This window comes from Elephas maximus, chromosome 19, assembly GCF_024166365.1.
Source record: "Elephas maximus indicus isolate mEleMax1 chromosome 19, mEleMax1 primary haplotype, whole genome shotgun sequence".
Lineage (NCBI taxonomy): Eukaryota > Metazoa > Chordata > Mammalia > Proboscidea > Elephantidae > Elephas > Elephas maximus.
In genome coordinates, this window is record NC_064837.1 from 68,950,396 (window position 1) to 68,977,425 (window position 27,030).

At 57.9% G+C, this 27,030-nt stretch overlaps 2 protein-coding genes across 3 annotated transcripts in view; one reads left to right on the top strand and one right to left on the bottom strand.

Moving 5' to 3' along the window:
• Positions 1 to 1,123: 1,123 nt before the first annotated feature.
• Positions 1,124 to 12,941, top strand: ENGASE (endo-beta-N-acetylglucosaminidase). Of its 2 annotated transcripts, XM_049860750.1 has the most exons (15): positions 1,207 to 1,269; positions 2,608 to 2,794; positions 3,023 to 3,090; positions 3,217 to 3,418; positions 4,275 to 4,423; positions 5,172 to 5,329; positions 5,903 to 6,051; positions 6,326 to 6,491; positions 8,397 to 8,500; positions 8,791 to 8,899; positions 9,124 to 9,314; positions 9,588 to 9,736; positions 10,252 to 10,357; positions 10,615 to 10,729; positions 10,847 to 12,941. In XM_049860750.1, exons 2-15 carry the CDS (start codon positions 2,748 to 2,750, stop codon positions 11,279 to 11,281), a joined length of 2,148 nt encoding a protein of 715 aa, XP_049716707.1. In that variant the 5' UTR covers positions 1,207 to 1,269; positions 2,608 to 2,747; the 3' UTR covers positions 11,282 to 12,941. The 2 variants fall into 2 exon arrangements, with proteins under 2 accessions (XP_049716706.1, XP_049716707.1); XM_049860749.1 differs by lacking the exon at positions 2,608 to 2,794 and having other exon boundaries at positions 1,124 to 1,269.
• A 1,476-nt stretch (positions 12,942 to 14,417) lies between these two features.
• Positions 14,418 to 27,030, bottom strand: part of RBFOX3 (RNA binding fox-1 homolog 3) — a 551,245-nt gene continuing 538,632 nt past the window's right edge. The window contains exons 9-15 of the mRNA XM_049860619.1: positions 25,801 to 25,861; positions 22,563 to 22,616; positions 22,114 to 22,246; positions 21,222 to 21,261; positions 19,903 to 19,967; positions 18,776 to 18,854; positions 14,418 to 15,352 (exon numbers count right to left, since the gene is read on the bottom strand). Of these exons, the coding sequence (XP_049716576.1) occupies positions 15,350 to 15,352; positions 18,776 to 18,854; positions 19,903 to 19,967; positions 21,222 to 21,261; positions 22,114 to 22,246; positions 22,563 to 22,616; positions 25,801 to 25,861 (435 nt within the window). The 3' untranslated portion in view covers positions 14,418 to 15,349. The remainder of the gene's footprint in view (positions 15,353 to 18,775; positions 18,855 to 19,902; positions 19,968 to 21,221; positions 21,262 to 22,113; positions 22,247 to 22,562; positions 22,617 to 25,800; positions 25,862 to 27,030) is intronic.

Sequence of the window (27,030 nt, forward strand, 5' to 3'; positions counted from 1 at the left end):
ATTTATAAACTGGTCTCTCAGTTCTCTTCCGAACGCGCTATAGTGTATGTCTGGTTCCCTCATAGATTAACGTGTAGAATAAAATCTTTAACACTTGCTCCCATTTATATCTGTATAAGAATCACGATTTTATCTTTTTTAATAGAGGGAAATTATTTTTTAATAGGGGTTAGATGGATTTTCTTAGTTACCTAAACCAAAAACCAAACCAAAGCTGTTGCTGTCGAGTGGATTCCGACACCTAGCGACCCTACTACAGGACAGAGAACCGCCCCACAGGGTTTCCCATGTTGTAATCTTTATAGAAGATGGCTACCTCTTCTAAAGAGCAGCTGGTGGATTGGAGCCCCACCAGGCTCTTCTTGGTTACCTAGTGCTGCCGTAACAATACCACAAGTAGGTGGCTTTAAGAAGAGAAATTTTCTCACAGTTCAGGAGGCTAAAAGTCTGAATTCAGAGCTTGGCTCTGGGGGAAGGGCCCTTGTCTGTTTCAGCTTCCAGCAGCTGCCAGCAATCCTAAACGTTCTGGGGCTTGCAGATACATCTGCCTCTGTGGCCTGTCTTCCTGGTCCCCCTCTGTGCCTTTACGTCTGTTCTGGTCGTTTTCTAACTCAGCACTGACTAGGTTTAGGACCTACCCTACTCTGGTGTGACCTCCTTAACGTAACAAAAGAAAACCGCTGTTTCCAAACGGCCATATTCACAAGTACAGGAGTTAGGATTTCAACACGTATTTTGGGAGACACGTTCAATCCATAATATTGACTCAGTTCAAATATCACTTCTGCCAATTATGAGCCTTTCAACCTTTGAGAAATTGCTTCATCTCTGAGATAAACCTTAACGTGCTCATCCGAAAAAGGATGGCAAAGATGGGGAGAGAACCTGCAAAACGGAGCTTCCCGGAAACGCAAGCGCAGGCCCCGCCCCTCGCCCACCGCCCCTCCCAAGGCCCCGCCCCCAGACCGCTCTCCGTGTACAAAGCCCCGGCCACCCGGCTCGAGCCCGCAGGGAGCGTGGAGCTCAGTCTGGGCCAATCCGAGCGAGGCGGCTGCGCTCCGCAGTCTCCATTGGCTGGTGGCGGCGGTGGGGGCGGGCGTTGCCCTGCAATTGGACGGCCCGGCGGTCGCCGGCTGAAGGAGCCATGGAGGCCGCGGCTGTGGCTGCGAGCCTGGCGGCTTCGAGGCGGCGCAAGCGGCGGCGGCAGGCGGGCCCGGAGGACCAGCTGGAGCGGGCCCCGAAGGGGCGGCGGCGGCGGCCCGGGCGGAGGTGAGTGGGCCGGGCGAGACTCTGGAGCGGGGCTCGTGACCCCGGGCCCTGACCCCGGCCACGATGCAGAAGCGAGGTCGCCCGGACCTGAGCGTCCACAGCGCGGGCCGCAGCCGTCACCCCCCTACCCGACCCCACCCGGTCTCGGGGGGCCGCCCCCTGCCACCCCGCCGCAAACTGACCACTGTGGCACACGCGGGTCAGATGGGCTGCTCCCCACGGGTTGTCAGAAGCGGGGTGCAGACCCGAGTGGCCGCGGGGCACAGCGGGGATAGCAGAGAGACCTGGCCCAGCCCTTCCTGCACGCTGCTCTTCTGCACGCAGACCACGGGCGCTGCAGCCTCAGCTTCCTCACTGGAGAAAAGGGTTAATGATAGCTGTCTCCCAGGGCTGCTGACCTCCATACCAGATCCTAGCGTGGCATCTGTAATTGCTGAGTACTTGCCAGCCATGTAATTAAGATGATTAGTACCCATGCTGAGTCGGAATGGGGTGGGTTTCTGGAGGAGGTGCTGTTTGAACTGAGAATTGAGGGAGGAGGGAGATTTCAGTTGGGAGATTGGGCAGAAGGGTGTTCCAGCCTAAAAAAAATTTTTAGGGAACAGAAATAAGAGTGATAGATATCTGGTCCTGCCCAGGGGTTCCTTCCTTTTCAGGGTAAACCCCTGGTCAGTGAGCTGCTGGGGAAGTTAGGAGCATAGACAGTGCCTTCGGGAAACAGCATCCCTATCTTTCTGTTTTTAAACCCAGAGGAGTGAGACGGAGGGGTGTTTCAGACGGGACAAGGTGTTGGGCCAGTGGTGCTGGCTGGTGGAAAAGATATTTTTGGGTAGAATGTTGAGATGGTTCTTTCTCTTCTAGTGGGGGAATTAAAAAGGTCCCTAGGTAGTGTAAATAGTTTGCACTCAACTACTAACCTAAAGGTTGGCAGTTTGAACCCGCCCAGCAGCATCACGGAAGAAAGGCCTGGCAATATACTTCCTTAAAGTTTACAGTCAAGAAAACCCTATGGAGCAGTTCTGATCTTTAACACATGGGGTTGCCATAAGTTGGAACCGATGCTACAGCACCAGGTTTGGTTTTGGTTTGTCAAAATTAAAGGTGACAGAGCTGAGAGGTCCCAGAGCTCAAGGGATAAAGAAATCAGCCAAAAAAGGGGTTGGGAAGAGGGGGGTGGTGGAAAAAAGTTTGAAAAGCAGTGTTTTTCAGTGGCATTTCCATGTCAATCTATCTCATTCCCCCTGCTGTCCCGGCAGTTCTTGTTACTAGTTGCCACTGAGATGGCTCCTACTCATGGTGACCCCATGTACAATGAGACTGGACTGTTACATTCCATAGGGTTTTCATGGGCTGATTTGTAGAAGTGGATTGCCAGGCCTTTCTTCCTAGTCTGTCTTAGTCTGGAAGCTCCACTGAAACCTGTTCAGCTGGATCATAGCACCACAAAGCCCCCACTGACAGCTAGGAGGTGGCTGTGCATGAGCTGCCTTGGCTGGGAATCGAACCCAGGTCTCTCACATGGAAGGTGAGAATTCTACCACTGAGCCACTGTTGCCCCCATCATGTTTCTATAGTTTGTATTGAAAATAGTGAGCCAGAGAATTTGGGGAGACTAAAAAAAAAAAAAAAAAAATTTTTTTTTTTTTATCTCCCCTACTTGTCTAGGTGGGGCCTAGTCCATTTGCTTCTAAATGTTCTTTTTCTTGACCCTTTTATTAAAAAAAATTTTTTTTTTAACTACTTCTTTGCTTAGTATGGATGAGGCGCAGGAGGAAATGGTCTTCCGAGAAGTGGTCAGCTTCTCCCCGGACCCTTTGCCAGGTGAGCAGGACTGAGCCTCAGAACATCCATATCCGCTCTTGGGGCTCCCTAGCAGGGTGCCCCCACTTATCTCAGTAATCGTCCAGGCATTTCTATGAATCTCTAAATGCCCCCTCCTCTGGCCAGATAGGTATTATGACAAGGACACCACCAGTCCCATCAGCTTTTACTTGTCTTCTCTGGAGGAGCTCTTGGCCTGGACACCCAGCGTGGACGACGGCTTTAATGTGGCCCTGGAGCCCCCCGTGTGCCGCCAGCCCCCTCTGAGCAGCCGGAGGCCCCGGACTCTGCTGTGCCATGACATGATGGGCGGGTACCTGGACGACAGGTGAGAATGGCACAGCCCACTGCCTCTGAGCTGTGGGAGGGAGGGTGCTGCGCCCATGGGAGGAGCCCAAGATGGGGTCGGGATGGTGCTTGGCCAGACTGTCCCCACCTGGGAGAGAAGCTCAGGCCTCAGAGTCTCCTGTGCAGGAGGAGGCTGGGCTCAGTGTGTGATGCCTCCTTCAGCCCTGTCATTGTGTGATTCCGTGAACTGCCGAACAAGGCAGGACCTCTGCAAACTGCACGGTCCTGAGACTTTCTTCTCTTGAGTTGTTGTCTTACCCTTCACCTAAGCTTGGTTCTCTGCTGGGTCTGTTGGCTTCTGGTCTCACCCTCTCCCACTCTCAGTCAAGGACTTTTCATCCAGAGTGGCTATGGTGTCGCGACCTTGGGTGTCGCGATTTAGGGAAGGCTTGAATCAGCTCGCCATCAGGTGCAGGCCAGGCCACTGGTGGGATCTTGGGTGCAGCCCATGTGCTTATCAGCCCAGCCTTCAAATGCAGGGAGACTGGCTCCCAGAGGCCTGATTCTGGTGAGGCTTCGAGAGATGGGAGCTTGTCCACCGGCCCTTCCGTTCTTTCTCTCTTCTGTCCTTCTGTCCTTCTTTCCTCTGTTCACAAAGCTGCAGGGGCTCGGCCCATGGATCCATGGCAGATTCTGTCGTGTCCTCTTACAGCAAGGGCCGTGGCTCGCTCACCCTCTCTCAGGACTGCAGCTGCAGGCACAGAGCAAGTCTACAGTTAGCGCTGGCTGAACGGAACTGAGGAGAAGCTTCTCTCGGGCTGCTTCCTCTTTCGCCCTTGAGGTAGCCATGTTCTGCCTCTCTGCCCCAGACCTGACTGCGCTGTCCCTCTGCCCAGGTTCATCCAGGGCTCCACAGTGCCCAGCCCCTACTCCTTCTACCACTGGCAGTACATCGACATCTTCGTGTACTTCAGTCACCACTTGGTCACTATCCCCCCGGTGGGCTGGACCAACGCTGCCCACAGGCACAGCGTCTGCGTGCTGGGTAAGGCCTGGGCTAGCTTCCAACTTAGCCAGACTCCTTAGCACACTTGCAGGTGCCCAGGGACCAAAGGGCGACCTCGGTCCACCTCTTTGTGAGCAGGATGCCCTCTGGGCACTGCTGGATGGGTTACAATAGGCAAACTCCATCCGGAAAGTGCTAGAGGGTAAATGTTTTCAGCCCTGGAGGCCATTTGGTCTGTTGCTGTCGTAAATACTAGTGTGAAGGCAGCCAGTGACAAGAAAACAAATGGGTGTGGCTATGTTCCAGTAGGAGGTCCTGGGTAGTGCTGAGGTTATTGCGCTTGGCTGCTAACCGAAAGGCTGGAGGTTGAAGTCCACCCAGAAGCGCCTCGGAAGAAAGGCCTGGCTATCTACTTCCAAAAAACAGCCACTGAGAACCCTATGGAGCGTAGTCGTACTCCGACACACGTGGAGCTGCCACGAGTTGGAGCTGACTTGATGGCAACTGGTCTTACTGGTGGTGGATGTGGCCCTTGGGGCACAGATTGCCAACTCTGAGTTACACGGGTGCTCTCAAGCACCAGCCTGCCGCCCAGTCACTATGGGGAGTTTTGTAACTCTGATCGCAGGGTCCCACCCCAGAGTATCTGCTTCACAGATAGCTGGGCGGTCCAGAATGTGAGCGTCCACCAAGTGTCAGGAGAAGCCAGGGCGGCTGGCCCAGGACCCTCCCTTGGAAACTGCTGGGTTGGAGGGCTTCAGCCTGACCTCACCTCTCCCCCTCCCAGGGACCTTCATCACCGAATGGAGCGAGGGCGGGAAGCTCTGTGAAGCCTTCCTGGCAGGGGACGAGCGCTCCTACCGGGCTGTGGCTGATCAGCTGGTCCGCATTGCCCAGTTTTTCCGCTTTGATGGCTGGCTCATCAACATCGAGAACTCCCTGAGTGTGAGCGCAGCCTTCCCTGAGTTCTGCCTTGTGCGGTGCCGTCCGCCCCACTGCTGCCCTGGCCCTGCTTTGTGCGGTGCTGTCTGCCTTCCTGAGCCCAGGCCCTCTCCCTCAGCTCCGGGTGTCAGCAGGAGGAGCCGCTTCTCTGGGTTCCTGGGTGGCCGGCTCTGAATCCCTGGGGCTTGGAACCCTCTGCAGCTCTGGTGCGCAGAACCTTCACCTGGCTGAGCCCTGCTTTTCCCTTTCCTCTTTTGCCGTCTCTGCTCTACTTGGCAGGATTTGTGGCTTCCTCTTCCTGGCTGCGCTCCCTGTCCACTGCATTTCATCTTCTGCTTTGTGAGCTCCTGCCCCTCCTGCTTCAGAAGGAAGGGGAGTCCTGGGCCTGGCTGCACCCTCTTCTCAGCGCCATGGCCTGGGGCCTTTGGTGACCGGTGCTTTCCTTGTGGGTCCATTTACTCTTGGGCATCTCAGTGTCTTCCCCTCTGCCCTGTGCTGGGGTCTGAGTGACCCCAGCTGAGATAAGGACCTGTCTGGGCCTTACTGAGTGAGTGTCCTGTCTCTTCCCCTCCCCAGCTGGCCGCTGTGGGGAACATGCCCCTGTTCCTCCAGTACCTGACTGCAGAGCTGCACCGGGCAGTGCCAGCTGGCCTGGTGCTCTGGTACGACAGCGTCGTGCAGAGCGGGCAGCTCAAGTGGCAGGATGAACTCAACGAACACAACAGGTGAGCCCCACATGTGGCCCCGGCCCAAGCCCAGGCAGGAGAAGCGGTTGCTGTCCTACAACAGGTTGTCCACTGTCTGGATCACCAAGGACATGGTCACGGCCTGATTACCCTGAGCTGTGCAAGGCTGTAGACAGCAATTTAGGGCGGGGCCCGGGAGGCGGCCATGGGCGTAAACTCCGAGTGGATGCCAGGATGGTGGGGCAGGAGCAGCTGGGAGAGCAGGGCGGCTGGCCACTCTGCCAGCCTCACGCAGGTTCTGGCTGCCCTACAGGGCCTTCTTCCAGGCCTGCGACGGCTTCTTCACCAACTACAACTGGAAAGAGGAGCACCTGGAGCGGATGCTGGCGCAGGCTGGGGAGCGCCGTGTGGACGTGTACGTGGGGGTGGACGTGTTCGCCCGCGGCAACGTTGTCGGGGGCCAGTTCAACACGGATAAGGTGGGGAGTGCCTGCTGGCATGGGTGCTGTGGGTCTGGTCTTCCCATCTCTACCTCCAGAGAAAGAGGTGGCAGTGACTGTCCCCAGTACAGGGAGACTGAGGCACTGAAATTCCAGGGTGCCCAAGGCCAAGACCGTCCTAACTGGAACTCTCACTTCCAGCCCATCCCCACAATCAGATGCTAGACTTTTATGTTGGTGACAATGGACGGACGCGTCGGATCCCAGCTGCTTTCCACCCCTCGACCCAGCTCATACTTCCTTTTTGGGCTACATTCTTTAAGGTGTTGCAGTAACATTTTAAGCTTTTGGGGTGGGCTTCAAAAAAAAAAAACCTCACTGCCCTCAAGTCAATTCAGACTCATAGTGACTGACTCTGTAAGACAGCGGAGAACTGCCTCGCAGGGTTCCCAAGGCTGTAAATACGGAAGCAGACTGCCACATCTTTTTTCCACAGAGCAGGTGGTGGGTTCAAACCACTGACTTTTCAGTTAGCAGCTGAGTGCTTAACCACTGTGCCAGCAGGGCTCCTGGGGTGGTCTTGGGGAAACAAACTCAAACCCGTTGGCATCAAGTGGATTCCAGCTCGTGGCTGACCCATGTGTTACAGAGTGGAACTGTTCCATAGATTTTCTTGGCTTTAATCTCTATGGAAGCAGATCACCAGGCCTTTCTTCCTTGGTGCTGCTGGGTGGGTTCAAACTGCCCACCTTAAGGTTAGTAGTTGAGAGCAAACTGTGTGCCACCAGAGGCCTCAGGCTTAGGGACCACCAAAGTCTATTGCTTCCTTTCTTGGGCAGCTCAGGGGTGAAGGAGCAAGGTAAAGCAGCTCAGCTTCAGGACTCTAGTTTAATACTTAGTGAGATTTTCCTGGCAAGACAAGTCATGTCATCAGTGAGCGAGGAGGGGCGCCGGGGCTGACACAGCTGGTGTGAGCTAAACAGTCCTCCCGTCTCCTGGGCTGTCTGTCCATCCTGCCCTTTCTGCGGCCAGAGGGAGGCTCTGTCATTAATTAAGGTTTAAGAAAGTAAATGAATGTGATAGCTGAAGCACTCTTTACCCCTGTGATTCTGGCACTGTAATGAGAGGGGCATGAGAGAGATTTGAGGCTTATTAAGCACCCTTACCTCCAGGCCCCCTGCCCACTTGGGGCGCTGCCTTGGCACCCTTCTACCTGCTCCCTCATGGCACCCTCTCCTGTTCAGTTTGTGGAACTGCAGGGGGAATGAAGGATGAAGAGCTGCTAAGTGGATTCACCCTGAGTTTGAATCCACCCTGCGGCACCTGCTTTGGTCCCTGGTGGTGCAAGTGGTTCACATGCTCAGCCGCTAACCAGAACGTTGGAGGTTCAAGTCCACTCAGAGGCATCTCGGAAGGAAGGCCAGGCATCTGCTTCCGAAAAATCAGCCACCACAAACCCTACCGAGCGCAGTTCTACTCTGACACACATGGGGTCGCCATGAGTTAGGGTCAGCTGGATCTAGGCAAGGGGCAGTGGTGGCGCAGTGGTAGAACTCTTGCCTTTCATGCAGAAGACCCGGGTTCAATTCCTGGCCAGTGTACCTCATGTGCCGCCACCCCATGTCTATCAGTGGAGGCTTATGTGTTGCTATGATGCTGAACCGGTTTCAGCGGAGCTTCCAGACTGAGATGGACTAGGAAGAAAGGCCTGGTGATCTCCTTCTGAAAATCAGCCAGTGAAAGCCCTGTGGATCACAACGGTCTGATCCCCAGCCAACTGGGGATGGCGCAGGACTGGGCAGTGTTGTGTTGTGCACGGGGTCGTCATGAGTCGGGGGCTGGCTCGACGGCAACTCAAAACAACAGCAGATGGATTTAGGGAGGGGGCGTCTGAACAGCTTGTGGTGTGGGATTGGGGCATCCTCCTGGCTTCTCTCTCCCCAGTCGCTGGAGCTGATCCGAAAGCACGGTTTCTCGGTGGCCCTCTTTGCTCCCGGCTGGGTGTACGAGTGTTTGGAGAAGAAGGATTTCTTCCAGAACCAGGACAAGTGCGTTCCACCCTCCTGAGGATTTGGTGTGGGCTGAGGGCAGGGACGGGCTGCGCACCATCTCTGGCTTCTAGCAGTAGCTCAGGGTCTTGTTCTCCGTCACCGTCTCCAAGCGGGTGGTGCAGGGTGAAGGAGAGGACATGTCCTGAGGCCACTTAGGAAATACAGCAGGTTGGGGACCTGAGGGCCAGCCCCCTCAGACGGCCTCTCTTCCACCCTGGAAGAGCTTGGGGATGCTGGGATGCCCCCGGGCCCTGAACCTGAGCAGTCTCCTCTGTGTTTCTCTGCAGGTTCTGGAGCTTGCTGGGACGCTACCTGCCCACGCACAGCGTCTGTGTCCTGCCCTTTGTCACATCGTTCTGCTTGGGCCTGGGAGCCCGGAGAGTCTGCTACGGACAGGTTTGTGGTCACCCCATGGCACGTGGTGGGCAGCAAGTGTTTGGCTGTGCTGTGCCCCAGCCAAGGTGCTGCCTTTGCCTTCTCGTGGGGTCTTGGCCTTGGTGGGGCAGTGGGGGCCTGGGGAGTATGGGTAGGACGGAGGGTGCCCTGGGTCCCCACCTGCCATGCACGATCTGCCTGGTCTCCTCCGCTGAGTCCTCACCCTACTCTGCCTCTTCACTCAGGAGGAGGTGGTGGGGCCCTGGTACCACCCTGGTGCCCAAGAGCTACAGCCCTTGTTTGGGGAACACCAGCTGGAGGGGGATGGCCGGGGCTGGGTGAAGACCCACTGCTGCCTGGCTGACGCCTGGAACGGGGGCAGCTCCCTGCTCATCCGGGGGGCCATCCCCCCCGAGGTGGGACACGTGGCTGTGAGGTAGGTGAGTGATGGGGCCAGAGGTGTGGGACGGTCAGCGTTCCCCCTCCATGTCAATGGGCAGGTAGAGCACGGGACAGACCCAAGGGTTTCCCCCATGGTGGAATCTGGATCTGGGGGCAGATCTGTGCTCCAGCCATGGGCAGCCTGGAGTGGGGCATCTCTTGGGATGATGCCGTATTCCTGGAGGGGAGGTGGGCAGGAGCCATCTGGACCCATTCTGCCTCTTCATGGTGTTGGCACCCGCCCCTCACGTGGCCTTCCGTTCTCCAGGTTGTTCTCCCTGCAGGTCCCCATGCCACCTAAGGTGTTCCTGTCCCTGGTGTATAAACTCGAGGGGCCCACGGCAGTCACCGTGGCTTTGGAGCTCAGCACGGGGGACGCCAGCAGCTGTCACATTGGTAGCATCTCAGCATTGAACGGTGAGGAGAGGCTTGCCCTGTTCCTCCCGTGGGCCCCTGCCTTCTGGCCCCACTCTGCTGCCTCAGGGGACCCCCGAGAAGTCCAGAAGGATGCATGAGGGTGTGGGGCTGGCAAGGAGGGCTGAGCAAATTCTGCCTTCCCCAAGCTGAAGTGGCTGAGGCCAAGGCCGGTCCTCTGAGGCAGGGCTGTGCCAGGACCAGGAAGTGTCTACCGGGCCTGCTGCTGAATGCCAACACGTGAAGTGGGCAGGGAGCTGAGGGGGTGGTAACTTAGGAGGACCCAGGCTGGAGTAAGAGGTGGCCAGTCCCAGACACGTGTCCATTTTGTCCTCACCCCCTGGAGGCCATCTACACCCATCTCTGTACCCTGGGGCCCTTACTGGGGTACATGAGCTCTGGGCCCCCTGAGCATCCTGCCTGACTCAGGGCTCACTGCCCAGTGGTCCCCTTGCTCGGACCATCCTTTTAGACCCTCCTCTCTGGTTTGGGGCCTGAGTCATCTCCTCTACCTGCAGAGACAAGCCAGAGGCGTAGCGCCCGGCCCCTCCGTGTGCCCCCTGCGAAGCTGGCCAGGTGGACCAACCGATGTCGCCAGCAGTTCAGCGGGGGCTGGGTCCAGCGGTGAGTCCCCCCATCCTACTGAGCTGATATCAGGGGCGGCCATGCCAGCGGGTGGATTTGGTGGATGTGAGGGTCTCTGTTGAGATCCCAGAACTGGGGGGCGGAGGCCTGGGCACCCCTTCTGCTGTCTGGCACTTACTCGACACAAGCCCAGAGGACTCCCTGTGAGCCATCCGCGTCATCTTGGGCCTTGCTGAGGCCCAGGGCGGGGGTGGCCCTCCGTCCCTGGACCGTGACCAGCTAGTCTCCCTCCCCAGCTGCTACGAGGTAAGCCTGCGGGACTGCCTGCTGCAGGACCTCTTCATCAGCTTTTCCCGGCCCCCGGGCAGCCACCAGGAGGAGACCTTTGTCTGTCGCCTTGGAGAGATCCAGGTGACACTTTCTGGGGAGCCAGGCCTCATGGGGGCTCTGGCTGTGAGGGTGGGGGCACGGGCACAGGCACGGGCACGGAGACATACTTCCCTGTGCTGAGCTGTCCTCTCTCACCAGGTGGTGGACGCCAAGAGCCTGCTGAGCCCCCTGCCCGAGGTGCAGGCTGTCACCATCTCCCATGTCCGCTGGCAGCTGGCTGCCTCTGAGCCCAAGGGTCCCCCTGCGCCCACATGGCTCCAACTCAGCTGCACCTTGCACTGGGCCTACCCACTCCCGCAGGTCCGCTGCTTTTGGATCCACTGCTGGAGGGGGCCAGGGGGCAGCCCCGGCAGTGGGCAGTCGCCAGGCCCGGAGAAGCCTGCTTTCCTGGGCTTGGCTTTCACCAACCAGTACCGGGTAGTGGACCTGCTAGTGGCCGACAGAGGGCCTGGCCGGGATGGCCGCGTGGATTTCCTGGTACAACCTGTCCCCAGGGAGGGGCTCTTGGTGCCACAGGCTGAGTGGGGTCGGGTGGCCCTGCTCTACACCAGCTCTGCACGTGGTGGACATTAAACACAGTGGTCTCTGTTCAAGGTCCAAGTCTCTTCCCTCCCCGCCCGCCAAGCCTGTGGGCAGTTGTGGCTTTAGAGGGGACATAGCAGTGGAAAATCGGTGGGGTGCACTGGTTATTGCCTGAGGCGAACAGACCCTCTGTCTTTGTCAAGCCCTCTCCTCGGGATACACTTCCAAGGTAGAAGTTAAAGGATTTGGGGAAGTTTAGTCCAGAAAATTCTACAGAGGACATTTCCTAGTAGGCTTAAAGCTTAAGCTGAGGATGGAACCTGCTTTTATTCCTCAGACTGAAAATTAGACATGAGTGTAAGCCCAGGGGTGCTGGGAAGAGGGAGATGGCAGATGGGGCCACCCTGATGCGGGGCTGGAGCCCACAGCTGGCCTGAACTGACGTGTGTCCTGACTCCTCCCGGGGCCCCGCAGGTATGTAGCTCGTCAAGGCGGACCTTGAGTCCCACATTCTTGAGGTCTCTCACCCGCAGGTCACATGGGGCCCGCAGGAGAGGATGTTCTGAGTTTATGCACAGGCGGGGTGTCACATCTCCGGGCTGCCCTGGTCCCAGCTGTTGCTAAGTGCTGCTGAGTAGGTTCCGACTCACGGTGACCCCATGTGACAGTAGAACTGACCCCCAGGGTATCCAAGGCAGTAATCTTCACAGAAGCAGACCGACATATCTTTCTCCCTTGGAGCCACCAGGGCTTCTGGTCCCAGCGAGGGCCTGGAACTCACTCTTCCCTGTAGTAACAAGGGTTGCTGCCAGGTGGCCACCCTGCCTGTCTGTTCCTTCTCTGCCCTCGCCTGCAGAGTTGGGGGCCCCTCGGCGGGAAACTCCTCCGCTGCTCCTGGGGCCCCACCCCACCCCACTCTCCCGGGACCTCCCGGCCTCCCTAAGCTGTATGACAGGCGGGCAGCCTGGGCATCTGGGATCCGTGCATTCTCAGGTGTTCTGTCTTCCCAGCTGGGACTTCTCTGTTCTAACGCTCACTAACTCGCCCAGCAGCCCCCAGCAGCTCCCAGCACCAGAGCAAGAAGTGGGCTTTCTCTTCTCACTTGCTGCCTAGGAGAGGGGAACCCACACGGGACCCTCCACTGAGTGACTGTGAACCGAGGCCTTCCCAGCCCTGGGGCTCCATCTCTGAGTCTGGAGGCTCCATGGAACGTTCTGGGTGTTTGTGTGCGGGCAGGGGGAGGAAGACAAAATATGTAACTCTTGGAAGCCCTCCCTCCACTTAGTGTTTTTGGTTTTGACAGTTCCCTGGAGCTCTTTGTACCATGGGGGCTGCCCCTCCTGGCCCCCGCCCCGGGTCTCCAGGAGTGGGAGTCGGTCACCTCCCGCCTGCACAGCGCAGTGGCAACACCTGCTTCCTTTATTTTGTGGAGGCTTTTTTTTAAAGTGCTGGTCTCCCAAATATTTTATGTGGAGAAGGAGAGAAAATTTATAGTGGCAATTATTTTCTCACAATCTGGTGAGCAAGCACTTAGAAGCTGGGGTTTAGCAGAGCGTGGCGCGTGACAGAAATCACACAGCCCCAACTCCCGAGAGCCTGGTCCCCAGCCCCACCGACAGTAAAGGTTCGCGCAGGAAAATCGGTATGCTGGCATTTAAGCCTGGACCCTTCTTGTGGGTATATGTAATCGCTCTGAAATAAATTATCCCAAGGCTTGAAAGATGGAGAACTCGGCTCTGGATGGGCGCTGTGCTGGCTCTCCTCTTGGGTCTCAGCCCCCACCCCAGCCCTCCGGCCCCAGGCTTTCCAACTTGTGGTTTGAGGTCTGCCACCCCCCTGCCCAGGTCCCCCTCTTCGCCACACCCCTACACCCCAGGGATACCGCCCCCTGCCCGTCCTCCTTGAGTGTGGGGTCAGGATGGGGGGAGGTCAGGAAAAACGGGTTTTCCTTGGGTGCAGCAGCTTCTCAGCTCCTCTTGGGGCCTATTGACCGTGGCACATGGATCTGAAGAGACCCTGCCCTGGGCCCAGCCACAGACGTCCCTGCAGGGGCTCTCAGTTCCCACCCAGCCCTGTCTAGCATTCCGATTGACCACACCTGCTGGTCGCCGCAGGTGGGGGGCTTCTGCCTCCTGGGGGCTTTATCCCACTTAGCGAGGTGTAAGGGGACCATGGCACCCTCCCCCAGGGTCTGCAGGTGGGCAGGGTGGCAGGGGTCTCCACCTGGGCACCTGTCCTGGGTGGCGGGGTCGAGGGGAGAGGCCCCGTTTGGTGGGGAGAATGGGACCTTTACATCTCCTGCCTGGGGTGGGGGGGGGGGAGGCGGTCTCCTGACGCTGTTTTGCCACCTGGCTTCTGCGGGGTCAGGCCTGTGCCCTTGGCCCCACTGTACAGTCCTGCCCCCTCGAGCCCAGAAGCTGCCCAAATCAAGAAGAGTCGTCCTGGTTTGAAGAAAGAAATCTTTATTAATAACCTTAGTAATAATAATACTGCTGATTGGAACAGTCACACCTTGGAAGCATACAGAATGGTAAGAAAGGGAGCCAGGGCGGCCGCAGTCCTGGGGGGCACCGGGCGGGGGGCGCGGAGCTGCTGCAGGAAAGGATCCGGAACAGCAGGTGGCTGGAGCTTTGTCCCGAGGAGGCCGAGGGAGCCGAGGGAGCCGAGGGAGCCGGGTCTATGTACACCAGGAATAGAAAAGGGCGTCGGTCGGAGCTTCAGTAGTTAGGCTGGATAGAAAGTGCGCTGGGTTTTTACATTTTGAGTTTCAGGAGACAGTGGGGCCATGTTGGGAGCCGTGATGTGTGTTGGTTTTTGTTTTTTGTTGCCTCCCCTCCCTCATCATCCCACTCAGCTGTCCCTGCCCTGCCCGGGGTGGGGGGGCCTCCTTGTACCTCTGCTCTGCTCCCTCCGCCCGTGGGGATTCAAAGGCTACTCCCCCTCCCCAGAGGCCTGGCCAGCGAGCAGGGAGGTGGCTGTAGCCAAGCTGGCCTCACCCCCATGGGGCAGGGTGGCCCACGCCCTCCCCTCCCACACTGGCACGTCCACGCTCTGTCTGGGGGTCCCTGCTCTGACCCATAGCACCGGGACTCCGACCCCAGCCTTCTGCTCCCGGCTGGCCTGAGCTTTTGCGGCTGGGTTCCTGCTGCCCCCTGCTGTTCTAGGCCTGGAGGGGGCTTGCGGCTGGGTTCCTGCTGCCCCCTGCTGTTCTAGGCCTGGAGGGGGCTGGGCTGAGCCCCAGGCCCAGGGCCTCCCAGGTCAGGGCCTGGCCCTTCCCCTATCCCAGAACGGCCTCTAGAAAGGAAATGAAATGGTCAGGAGGAGCAGCTCCTGGAGCCCAGGCCACCTTCTGAGCTACTAGGCCTGAGCTGTCTCTGGCCAAGCGGCTTCCTTCTGTTCTTCAGGAGGTCCCCTTGCATGGGGGAGCAGCGGGTGGGCCCCCCAGTTCTAGTTCCACATCAGCCCTTGTGCGCAGCCGGCGCCCACCCCACGCCGCCGGCCAGACAGCCTCCAAAAGGCCACACTCCCCTCCCCCACCCCGGGACCCTGAACCCCAATAGAGCAAGGACCAGCACTGTGGACACGGTGTGGAGGCTGGGCCTGGGATGAGACATGGAGTGCTGGGTGCAGGCCAGTGCAGCACTCCCAGGGATGACAAGCTGCCTGCCCTCGGGGCCCTGACCCAGCCTGCCCTGCCCTCTGTGGCACAGCTGGCCACCCCACTGCGCAGGCCTACACTGCCTGGGAGTGGGAGCCACAGAAAGGAAGACTTGATAGAAAATGGAGCCCTCCCCTGCGCCCCCGACTCTCCGCCGCTGCCTGGGACGGAGAAGGGTTTTCCGACAGCACTGCCAATGGGGAAGGGCAGGCCCGCAGGCCATAAACCAGGTGCCTCTCCATCCGTGCGGCGGCAGCACAGCGCCTCCTGCTGGCCGCGCTCCCTCGGTGCCACGTTGGCTGGCGCGGGCTGCACTCGATGCCTCTTGGTTTGGTTGGTTGGTTTGCTCCTTGGATTGTAATGTCTTTTTTTGTTTGTTTTTTGTTGTTTTGTGATTTTTTTGTTTTGTTTTGTTTTTTGTGTTTGCCCTTCACGGTCCAAGAAGGAAACAGTGGAAGCTTTCACTACAACAGAAACAAAAAGGCAGAGCTTGCCGTTTCACAGAAGCAACTGCTGGGCGTGTAGACGGGGCGATGCGATCCCAGGGGTGGGCTGGCCACCATGTGGCCGGGGCCCCCACGTGGCTGGGGCCCCCACCAAGCCTGCCCCACCCCGGGAATCCACGTCTTCCTTAAGCTGAGTTTAAGGCAGGCCTCCATCCTTCAGGGCTGGTGTGTTAGGGACTGGGGTGGTGAGCACACCTGGGGGGCCTAATGGAGAAGCTACAGTGAGCCTGGTGCCAGAGAAGCAACCCGCAGGCTCCTAAGTAGGTGGAAGTGGGCAGGGTCTTGCTGGTTCTGGACAAACAGAGGTCAGGGCAAGGTGGTGGATGCTGGGCTTCAGCCATGAGGATGGGCCCAGACATGGTGGCATGGTGGAGAGTGGGCTGGGAGGGAGCAGGACCCTGGCAGGGTCTGCTGGGCCCACCCCCATCGAGGTGGCACAGTCCCGAACCCTCAGCTGGCTGTCCACCCCAGGAGCCCAGCTTGCACATGGGGAGGTGGGGCGGCCCCGCTGCACCCTTGCCTATAGTGGTTTAGGGAACCCACCCAACTCTGCGGACTCTCCCCAGGCGGCCCACAAGTTCTCGAGGGGCCTGGTGATTGAGCTGCAGGCCCCCAGCACTGCCCAGATGGACCTACAGGGAAGGCCCAGTAAGGGGTCAGCTTGCTCACTGAGGTTCTCCTTTCCCTTCTGAAAGGTACCCTGAAAGAAGCCCTTTCTGAGCAAGCTTAGGGACAGGGAGGCAGTGCCCCTGGGGCGCCCAGCCAGGAGGTTAAGGAATCGCTGGGATCGGATGGTTTTCAGTGTTAGACGTGGCTGTGACGACTTTCACAGGAAACGTCATCAATAAAATTTAATTAAAAATATTTGTTTCAGCTGCTTGAGGGGCCGGCCAGGAGGCGGGCTGGACCAGGGCTCCTCCTGCGATGAGCAGGTAGAGGCAGATGGGAGCTCACTCATCCCCTGGCAGAAGACCCTGCGGAGGGCACTTCACACTAGGGGGGTGGGGCTGTGTCCCGGGCTGGCTGCAATGGTGTCCCAGGGAGACTTGGGGAAGGGTGGAGGGAGAGACCAAGGCTGGGTGTCTTCTGTGGCTCTCTGGGCCCTGGTCTGCCCCGGACACATGGGGAGTGACCGCTGTCCACCACACCAGGCCAGACGCTGTGGCTAAACCTATGGAAGGGCCACCTGCGAGGGAGGGCTCAGGCCACCTGCGAGGGAGGGCTCAGGCCACCTGCCCGGCCCTTCCCCGCTGCGTGTACATACCATACCTGGAGTGGGTCTGGGTGGTAGCACACCAACCAAAGGAAAGGAAGAAACTAAGGTTTCAGACACACAGGAACAACCAGGGCCAAAGACACACACACCGTCGTGGGTGGGGCGGGGAGACCGGCTGGAGAGGAACCCTATGGGTCTAGGGTTGTGGAGGGTCAGCGGTTGGAGTGGCTGACCCGGAGGGGCGCACTGTCCTCCTGGTGGGCGAGCCTGGTGTTTGGGTTTGTTTGTGACAGGCAGTCAGTGTGAATGCTGTTAGGGGCTGGGTCTCTTGCTAGTAGGGGGAGAAGCGGCTGTACCCTCCTCGGCAGAGACTAGCCTGCAACATCAAAGATGAAAAACAGCCAATCAGTACCGCCTGGTGCTGGGGTGGGGGAAAAGCCAAAAGAAAAAAAAGTAAGGAAAAGCAAAAAGAAATCGCTAAATCCTGTTTTCTGCCCCCTGTTAGTTTTCCTCAGGGGAGAATGAGTGTTGGGTTGTCATAGCCCCAGGAGAAGCCGCCTCTTTGAGGCGCGGGAGCTATTTCTGATCTGATGGCGGTCTCGGGCCAGGAGGGGGCGCTCTGGGGTCATCACCCAACAGTGCTTCTGCTAAGGAGCATTTGAGTTCTCTCTGGGGGCTTCTCTTGGCTCAGCAACCGGCCACCCCTGGGCTTCTCTTTTCTCTTTAAAGGAGATTAATGCCCAGTAGGGCTGGGTGAGGGCACAATCCAGCCTTCAGGCCCCGGCCTCTGTCTGGACAGGTCTGGAGACTGCAGAGGCCCTCCCACTTGGGCTCTGCTCTGTCCCTTAGGCTCAAGAGCCTGGCGCCACCAAGCAGGTCCCACAGGGTCACTGGGGTCTTCCCGGACCCTCCTCCTGGGCCGTTTCAGTGGGCCCCCCTCCTGTCAGAGGACAGGTCTAGAGGATCCCCCCACCAGGGGGGCTTTCTAGAGCCTCCCACCGCCCCCCCCCACCAGTTTTGCCTAAAAAGGGAAGAAAAAGGCAACTGCAAGAGAAGAAAAGTTGGGTGAAAGAAAAAGATAGAAAATCTTAAAAAAGTGCTGAGGCCGGGCTGCCGGTGGGCACGAGGGCCTGCAGATGGCAGTGTGGGCCGAGCGTCTCTGTGGACAGCTGACCGCCCCCGTCGTGGGGTGCAGGGCTCCAGACAGGCCTGCACCCTGTGACTGCCAGCAGTCACTGCCAGCTGCTCAGGAGGATTGTACAAAAAAGAAAATACAAAACTTGGGAGGGAGTCAGCAAAACCAAAGGAGGTGGGAAAGTCCACGTTGGCCCTAAGCCGCCTCCTTCCCTGTCTCCCCAAAATGTTTTCATCTTTGATGCTGAATGCCAAGCTAGCTGAAAACCAACAGCAACATCCCCCGGTGGGGGTGGGTGAGCACATGGGGTAGTGTCCACTGGGAGGAGATTTTGGGGTGCAGAGTGAGCTGGGTTGTATGTGTCGACAGCTGGCCATACACACACACACACACAGACACGCTGGCCCACACCCCTCTGGCAGCGAGCCCCCCACTCCATAGCACCGCGCCGCCCACCCCGCAGCCTGCCCCCCGTGGCTGGGATCCAGCTTCCCTTCCCCAGGAGAGTGCCTGCTTGGCCCAGCCCGCGAGCCAGGAGGAGTGGGGGCACTGGGGTGAGCAATAGTGGGGATCCCTAGCTCCCCAATGCGGGAGAAGGTGCAGTATGGGGGTGACCAGAAGAGGAGAGGGACAGATGGTGGCCAGACACCCCCAGCTCCTGCCTGCCTCTGCAGCCCAGGCTGGAAGGTCATGTGGGCGTTGTAGACTTATTGGTGTTCCTGGCCGTGGGAATGGGAAGGGGGGCAGGGCTTTAAGTTTCAGGGCTCAGAAAACGGGTCAGCCTAGGATGCCTCCCTCAGGACCAGACTACTACCTGCCCACATCCACCTAACTCAGCGCGGGTGCAAAGGGCAAGTCTCCCGGCCCAACTCCAACCCAGCCAGGGACTCAAAGCCAGGTCTGAGGAACCAGTCAGGACCTCGGTCAGAGGTCTTGGCCTCTCTCCCGGGCCCTGCCCCCTGCCAGCCTTGCTGTGCTCCCTCCTCAGCCCTGGCACCCAGGTGTGCCAGGCCCGGGCCAGATCCCTTACCATGGTTCCGATGCTGTAGGTGGCTGCGGGGCCGACGGTGTGATGGTAGGGGTCAGCGGTGGCGTACACTCTGCCGTAACTAGGGAGAGCGTGGAGGGCGGGGCGGGGGGAGGCAGCTGAGGGGTGGTGGCGGCCTCCTACCTCCCCCAGCGAGCTCCTCCCTCCTGGCCAGTGCTTCCCGCCCGAAGTGTCTGGAAGACACCAGCCCACCCAACCTGTGGTGACACTGACACAGGCCATGATTTATACTCGGTGCTACATGGAGGACAGAAGGGGGTCCCTGGAGAGCATGTCTGGAGGGAAAGTAAACCACAGTGCCCAGAAAGACAGGGGCAAAGTGTGGGGCAAGGGCTTCGGAGGTGGGGGAGAAGATCCAGTGTGGGGGCGGCACAAAGGAGGTGGCACTCTTGCCCCTTTGGTTGCCGTCCTCTCCCCCAAGTTATCTTAACAACTTCTTAGATGGCAGGCCTGGACTGGGCACCCCCCCGGCCACGTACATCTAACAAGGAGATGGAGCAAGAGGCTGCAGGGACTTTGGTTGTGAGGGTCCCACCTGCTGCTGGGAGAGGAGCTGGGCAATCCCCAGGCCTGAGCTGGCAGCTGGCACAAGATGAGGTGCCTGCCAGATGCCTGGCACAGTGACTTCATGCTTCCCGTGCCCCACAGCCCCAAACAGGAACTCGAGCCCCCAAAGAGAAAGGCACCAGGCTTGGCCACCCCACGGGGGCACCGGGGTGCTGGGTAGAGGGCTGGCTGCTTTCAATGGCGCCCACTGCCGGCCGTGCCAGACCACAGCACCCTACCTCCTCGGAGCCACGGGCATGTTGGGGCAGATGCTCATGCCCCTAATGATCCCTCTCATGGGAGCCTCTGGAGCTGGGGTGGGGCCGCTCAGGCCTCAAGGGCTGGGACTTGGAGGGGTGCTCTGCAGGCCCAGGTCTGGGGTTCCCAGCCTCCCTCCATTGTGCAGGCTGGTGGATGTGACTGAAGAAGTTGGGACTCACAGGCTCGGGGCCCCCAAGACCCCCCCACACCTGCTCCCCTCAGTTCTGATCCTGCACCCCTGGCCCAGGTGAGGCTTCCCTCCTGTCTGGCTGCCCCAGCTGGATGGCGGCCCCAACCCTTACCTGTCACTATATGCGGCTGCTGCTGCTGCGGCTGGCTGAGCATATCTGTAGGCTGTATAGCCTCCCTGCATGAGAGCGAGCAGAGAGCAGAGGGCTTAGTGGGGCTCAGCCAGGGGAAGCCGAGCCAGTGGAGGCTGTGATGAACCCTTGGGGCTGCAGACAGCCCGGCCTCCCAGCCCGCAACCTGCCCCTCAGCCTGGTGAAGGTGAGGCCAGTGCCTGGCCTTGGGGCACTTAGCTGCTGGCCTAATGGGGCCTGAGGACTGCCAGGCAGCAAGGTTCAAAGTGAGGCTGGATGGTGGGGGTGGAGGTGGCCAAAAACCTCACTCGCTCATTCATTCATTTGTTCGCATGTCCACTTGTGCATTAAACACACACTACTGGCACCTTGACATGCGTGGCTCTGCACACGGGAGGCACCTACAGACCTGCCACGCTGCCAGTGCCCCCCACCAATGCTGATGCTGATGGGAATGGGGAGCCCATGGGCGGCTCTGGGTGTCATCCTGGACAGTGGGAGGGGTCAAGGGCACAGGATGACAGAGACAATTAGCCCAGATGATGTATTGGTTCTGGACAGGAAAGCGGACGGCTGGATTACAGGCAACTGCCCAGGACTGAGTGGGTGGGGCAGTCAGAGCAAGGCCGCCGAGCCCGAGGAAGCTGAGTGCAGCCCCATGACAGGGAAGTGACCCAGGAGCACAGGGGTTTGGTCACCCTGAGCCCCCCTTCTTGTCTCTCTCGGGTCCTCTGTAGCACTGGTCACCAGGTGCCCAAGGGGCTCACCCGCTGACCCAAACCCTGTTAGGGGTGTGGGGGAGTCCCTTCTCCCATGGAGAAGACACGTGTTCGTCTTAAGCTCACAGGGCTGCTGGGAGCCCCACTGGTGAGGATCAAACCAGTAAAACGGTTGCCATTGAGCTGGCCCTAGCTCAACCTCAGGCGTGTCAGAGTAGAGCTGTGCTCTGCAGGGTTTTCAATGGCTGATTTTTCGGAAGCAGATTGCCAGGCCTTTCTACTGAAGGGCCTCGGGGTACACTTGAACCTCAACCTTTCAGTTAGCAGCTGAGTGCATGAACCGTTCGTACTACCCTGGGACTTCCCTGATGAGGACAGACACCCAGATGTGGCAGCACTGAGGTTCCCAGGGCTGCAATGCTCTTGAGCAGACACCACAGCTCATCATGCCTGGGTTCCAAGGACCTCTCTGTTAAATTCGGGTGGCAGTGGGGTAGGTGGGGTAGGTCGAGGGAAAACACGGATTTTCATTGGAACCAACATACACCTAGATTCCACCTCCCCTCCCGGCTCTCCACTTACATAAATCTCAGCACCATAAAATCCATCCTGATACACGACCCTGGAAGCAAACGGACAAGAAAGTGGTGGGAACGCTGGAGAGGTGGGGTAGGCCGGCTCTGGCGTCTGCTGGGGGAGGGGGCACGGGGCCAGCCCTGCCCATGGGACCGGCATTTTAACAAGCGTTTGCTCCAGTGCCCTGTTTTGGTATAACAATAGAGTAACACCCTTGCTGGTCAGCTTCTTTCTCCCACAACCCCAGGGGGCCTACGGCCTCAGCCTCTCTCACCCTTCCCCCTAACCACCCCAGGCAGGTGTCACCCCCTTTCTGTGGTGGGAGGCACTGCACCCCAGGAGACTGCCCTCGAGCTGCCCTTGAGGACCCTGGGACCCCCATGGAACAGACCAGAGAGGGCTTAGAGAAGCTCCCATGCTGAGCTGAAGCTTGGACAAGCCAACCCAAATCCACTGCTGTGGGGTCCGTTCTGACTCAGCAACTCCATGTGACAGAGTAGAGCTGTCCCACAGGGTTTCCAAGGATGTAATCTTTATGGAAGCAGATTGCCACATCTTTCTACCCCTGAGCAGCTGGTAGGTTCCAACCGCCAACCTTCCAGTTAGCAGCTGAGCGCTTACTGTGTTACCACAGCAGTAAGAGTTGACACCCAAAAATAACCCAAGTGCCAAGTCCCCGCAAATGCCAGTGACCCTTGGCGACTTTCCCACCCTGGCAGGGTAGGTGTGGGGGTACCGATAAGGGGAGGCAGCTGCAGTGCTGAGGTCTGGGGATCCTCACAGTCACTCGAAGTACTTGAAAGGCTGCCTAGCCCCGCTGGCTGTCCCGTGCTCCCCGCCCCCACGTTCCCGGGGCCTTTCTCCACACCTTCCTCCCCACGGCCTCGCAGGTACTCACGCTCCGTAAGTCGGGATGGGGGGCGGGGGCGGCGCAGCCCGAAACGTGTTATACACGGCCCGGCCCCGGCCCCGTAGGTGCGCGCCCCGATAGGCAACCGCTGTGCCGGTGGTGGGGTAGGGAAATCCCGTCACTGCAGGGATGGGAGAGACCGTGTGAGACGGCCAGAGCCGGCGGGAGGGCCGGCGGTGCGCGGCCACCTGGACCAGCCTTCTACTTGGCCTCTCCTCCACCTGACTTCCCCTCTCACCAGCCCTGGAGCAGAAGCTCGCTCCTACCTGGCCAAGCCTCCCACCGGACCTGGCCCTGGCTGGTGCCTCCCACCTGGCCACGCCTCCTACCAGACCCAGCCCTGGCTGCAGTCTTCCTCCCCGAACCTGGACCATGCCAATGACTCCGCCCAATACCCAGCCAGCCCCCCACCACCCCTCCCCGCCCCCAGCCCTCACCTGCATAGAATTCCGGCCCGTAGACTGCGCCTACCACGGGGTTTAACTTCCAGCCTAGGACGGAAGCAATGAAAACTGGTCACTCGCTTCCCCATCCTTTCCCCACCTCCCGGTGAGCCAGGAGCTGGAACCCCGGGGGGAGAGGGGGACATTCCGAGGGCGTGGCCTCTGCAGTGAGGTGCCACAGCCCCTCCCTTCTCGGTGGGGTGAGCGGTTGAGGGGCACCGACCCGGTTCTTTCCCGAAGCTGCAGTCACAGCTGGGCTCCTGTTGTCTGGAGAGAAACGGGGGCGGGGGCACTCTGACCCCTCCTCCTGGAGTGCTTTTTGGATGCTTTCAAATTCCCCAACCTAACCCTGGGCCATCCCAGAAGCTTGGGAGAGTAGTAACCTCGGCAGAAGAGAATTGCTGTTGTTAGGGGCCTGGAGTTGGTTCTGACTCATAGCGGCCCTATGTTCAACGGAGTGAACAATCCTCACAACTGCTGTTATGCTTGAGACCATTGTTGCAGCCACTGTGTCAATCCATTCCAATGAGGGTCTTCCTCTTTACCAAGCCTGATGTCCTTCTCCAGGAACTGGTCCCTCCTAGTTACACGTCCAAAGTACATGAGACGAAGTTTCACCAACCTCGCTTCTAAGGAGCGTTCTGGCTATACTTCCTCCAAGGCAGATTTGTTCTTTCGTCTGGCGGTCCGTGGTATATTCATTGTGAGAAGTGGCGCCCTGCCCTGGTGGTGCAGTGGTTAAGAGTTTACTGCTAACCAAAAGGTTGGCAGCTGCTCCTTGGAAACCCTATGGGGCAGTTCTATTTTGTCCTCATAGGGTCGCTATGAGTGGAAATCAACTTGACGGCACTGGGCTTGGTTTTGGTTTTCTGTGAGAAGTGGAGGAAACCCTGGTGGTGCAGTGGTTAAGAGCTATGGCTGCTAACCAAAAGCTCCGCGCTCGAATCCACCAGGCACCCCTTGGAAACCCTATGGAGCAGTTCTGCTCTGTCCTACGGGGTCACTGTGAGTCAGAATCAACTTGATGGCAACAGTTTTTTTTTTTTTTTAAACGGGAGCCCTGGTGGCACAGTGGTCAAGAGTTCAGTTGCCAACCAAAAGGTTGGCACTTTGAACCCACCAGCCATTCCTCTGAAACCTTGTGGGGCAGTTCTACTCTGCCCTATCAGGTTGCTATGAGTCGGAATTGACTCAATGGCTTCAGTTTAATGTGAGAAGCAGGGGGAAGGAACTCTCTAGAAAAGTCCTCTGACACATTGCCAGCACCACTCAAAACCTGTGGTGCTAATATACGCAGCAGCCACAGTGGTCCCTCCGTTCTCTCTCCACAGCCAGCACCTACCATCAGCAGCCTCGCCTTCTGAGAACGGCCACCTGCTTACAGACAGGTGCACAGGCATGAGAGCACCCAACATGTGCCCTCTAGAGACCAAAGGCCTGCAACCAGGCACGGCAACCAGTAAGAACCAGCTGCCGTGGAGTTCACTCCAGCTGCTAGCAACCTCATGTGTATCAATAAATAAGGAAGATGGAAGAAGGATTGACACCTTTGAATTGTGGTGTTGGTGAAGAATATTGAATTTTACCCATAGAATTCTTCGGTATTGCAACTCGACACTTGAATTTTTTCTTCAGTTCCTTTGGCTTGAGAAATACCGAATGTGTTCTTCCCTTTTGGTTTTCCATCTCCAGCTCTTTGCACATGTCATTATAATAATTTACTTTGTCTTCTCGAGCTGCCCTTGAAATCTCCTGTTTAGCTCTTTTACCTCATCATTTCTTCCTTTCGCTTTAGCTACTCAACATTCAAGAGCAAGTTTCAGAGTCTTTTCTGACATCCATTTTGGTATTTCTTTTCTTTCCTGTCTTTTAATGATCTCTTGCTTTCTTCATGTATAATATCCTTGATGTCATTGCACAACTCATCTGGTCTTAGGTCTTTAGTGTTCAACGCGTCAAATCTATTCTTGAGATGGTCTCTAAATTCGGGTGGAATATACTCAAGGTTGTACTTTGGCTCTCGTGGACTTGTTCTTATTTTCTTCAGTTTCAATTTGAACTTGCATATAAACAATTGACAGTCTGTTCCACAGTTGGCCCCTGGTCTTGTTCTGACTGATGATATTGAGCCTTTCCGTTGTCTCTTTCCATAGATGTAGTCGATTTGATTCCTGTATATTCCATCTGGTGAGGTCCATGTGTATAGTCGCCATTTACGTTGGTGAGAAAAGGTATTTGCAATGATGAAGTTGTTGGTCTTGCAAACATTCTATCATGGGATCTCTGCCATTGTTTCTATCACCAAGGGCATATTTTGCAACTACTGGCCCTTCTTGGTCTCCAACTTTCACATTCCAATCACCAGTAATTATCAATGCATCCTGATTGCATGTTTGATCAATTTCAGACTGCAGAAGTTGGTAAAAATCTTTAATTTCTTCATCTTTGACCTTAGTGGTTTGTGTGTAAATTTTGAATAATAGTCGTATTAACTTGTCTTCCTTGTAGGTATATGGATATTATCCTATCACTGACTGCATCGTACTTCAGGTTAGATCTTAAAACGTTCTTTTTGAAGAAGAATGCACCGCCATTCCTCTTCAATTCGTCATTCCCAGCATAGTAGACCATATGATTGTCTGATTCAAAATGGCCAATACCAGTCCATGTCAGCTCATTAATGCCTAGGATATCAATGTTTATGGGTTCCATTTCACTTTTGATGATTTCCAGTTTTCCGCTCACTATTGCGTGCCCCTGTATTCCAGGCCCTTGCCCGGCGCTCAAGGATACCGCCATCATTTCCTGGTCCTGGAGAGCCAGCATCACTATTCCTGTTTGCAGGTGAAAGAACTAAGCCTCAGAGAGGTTAAGAAGTTTGTCCAGGGTCCCTTGGAGGGCCAGCAGCTGACTCTTGGCTGCACTTTCCTTTCTGGCCATAAGCTAGTGTGGGTTGTGACCCCAGAATTCATCAATGCAAGTCCGTGGAGAAACAGGTCATAGTCAAGAACGCCCTTTGGTCCCACTGGCCAAAGCCATGTGTGTGACCTTTCTGCTTGCCAAGGGACCCCATGGTGAGACACGCCCACTGTGTGGGTGGGGGTGGCCCCAGCTCTCCTCCTGCCTCCCTGGCCTTGCCCTCCTGACCTGGTGCAGGGCTGGGGCACGGGGCGGGGGGGCACTTGCGTCCTCCCGGCCAGCGCCCCTGCAGCGCCACCGCCAGGGCTCTTACCATTGGTGTAGGGGTTTGCTGTCTTCTTGTTGGTCATGACGCGGGCCGTGGCGTTATTGACCTGCCCAGAGAGAGAGGGCCAGGGCAGCATTAGCCTCCTTCCCTGCTCTGCTGCAGCCCCTCCAATGGCCACCGTGGAGGGATGGAACATTCCAGAAAGGCCTCTGCCACCCAGCCTGGCCCACCCATGCTGGCTTGCCCACTAGGGCCTCCTGTCCCGGATGTGTGCCCTCCCTCCCGGAAGCCTTGACTGCCACTGCTCTTGCTGCTGCTGGCCCATGCCCAGCCTGGCCCAGGACCCCCTTGGCTGAAGCTACTGCATCCAGCCCCACTGGTCCTGCTGTCACTGTCCCCCAGAACAGAGCCCCAGCCACTCCCCGGACCTATGACTATGGAGGAGCTGGCTGGTGGGCTCTCTCCAGGGCTCTCAGTCTGGCTAATGGACTACCCCCCCGCCCCCCAGGAGCTGGCTCTCCTCTCTTGGGCAGGGGCACAGAAAGGGCCGCCTCTCATGTAGGGGGCACCCCTTCCCCCAGAGGCCACAATTTTCACCACAGGGAGCATCCGGTGGGGCCAGCTGGGTGGCGGCTCTGGGAAGGCAGGCCCCAAGGGGACACTCTAGGGGGACTCTAATTTTCAGACATCTGGCTGAGGCCAGACAGATTCAGAAGGGACAGAGGAGGCCTCCACGGAAGGACGTAGAGAACCGGGCAGGTGGAAGGGACTGGAGGACAAGTCTGAGCCTTACTGCCTTTCCCTTGTCCACTTCCTGCCCCACAGGGCCCTAGGCCTCGGTCTCAGGTGACCACCTAGTGCTGGGCCAGGGCCTGGTTAGGGCCTTCAGCACGCCTGCCACTACAGAAGCCCCTCCGCAGGCCCTTCCACTGTTGGCTCGGCTGCCTGTGGGCTCTGCGTTGGCTGCTGACCCCCTCCTCCCCTCTAGCACCCACCCCCCACCACTGTCCTGTTCTAGCCGGAACCCAGAGCTGGCATTGGGGTATGGGAGTGAGGGTCCACTGGGGACGACTGGGGAGGGGAAGGGAGGAGGTCTGCTCTGTCCCCTGGCCCTTGCTGTGGCTGCCATGCTTCTACCCATCCAACGGTGGGAGTGGGGGTGAGCAGACCAGGGCAAACTCAGGGTGCTGGGCAGTGTGGGGAGGAGAGGACACGGGCAGCTGGGGGACAGACTGGTCCCTGAGATTGGCAAAACCTCAAGCCCTTGATTTCTGG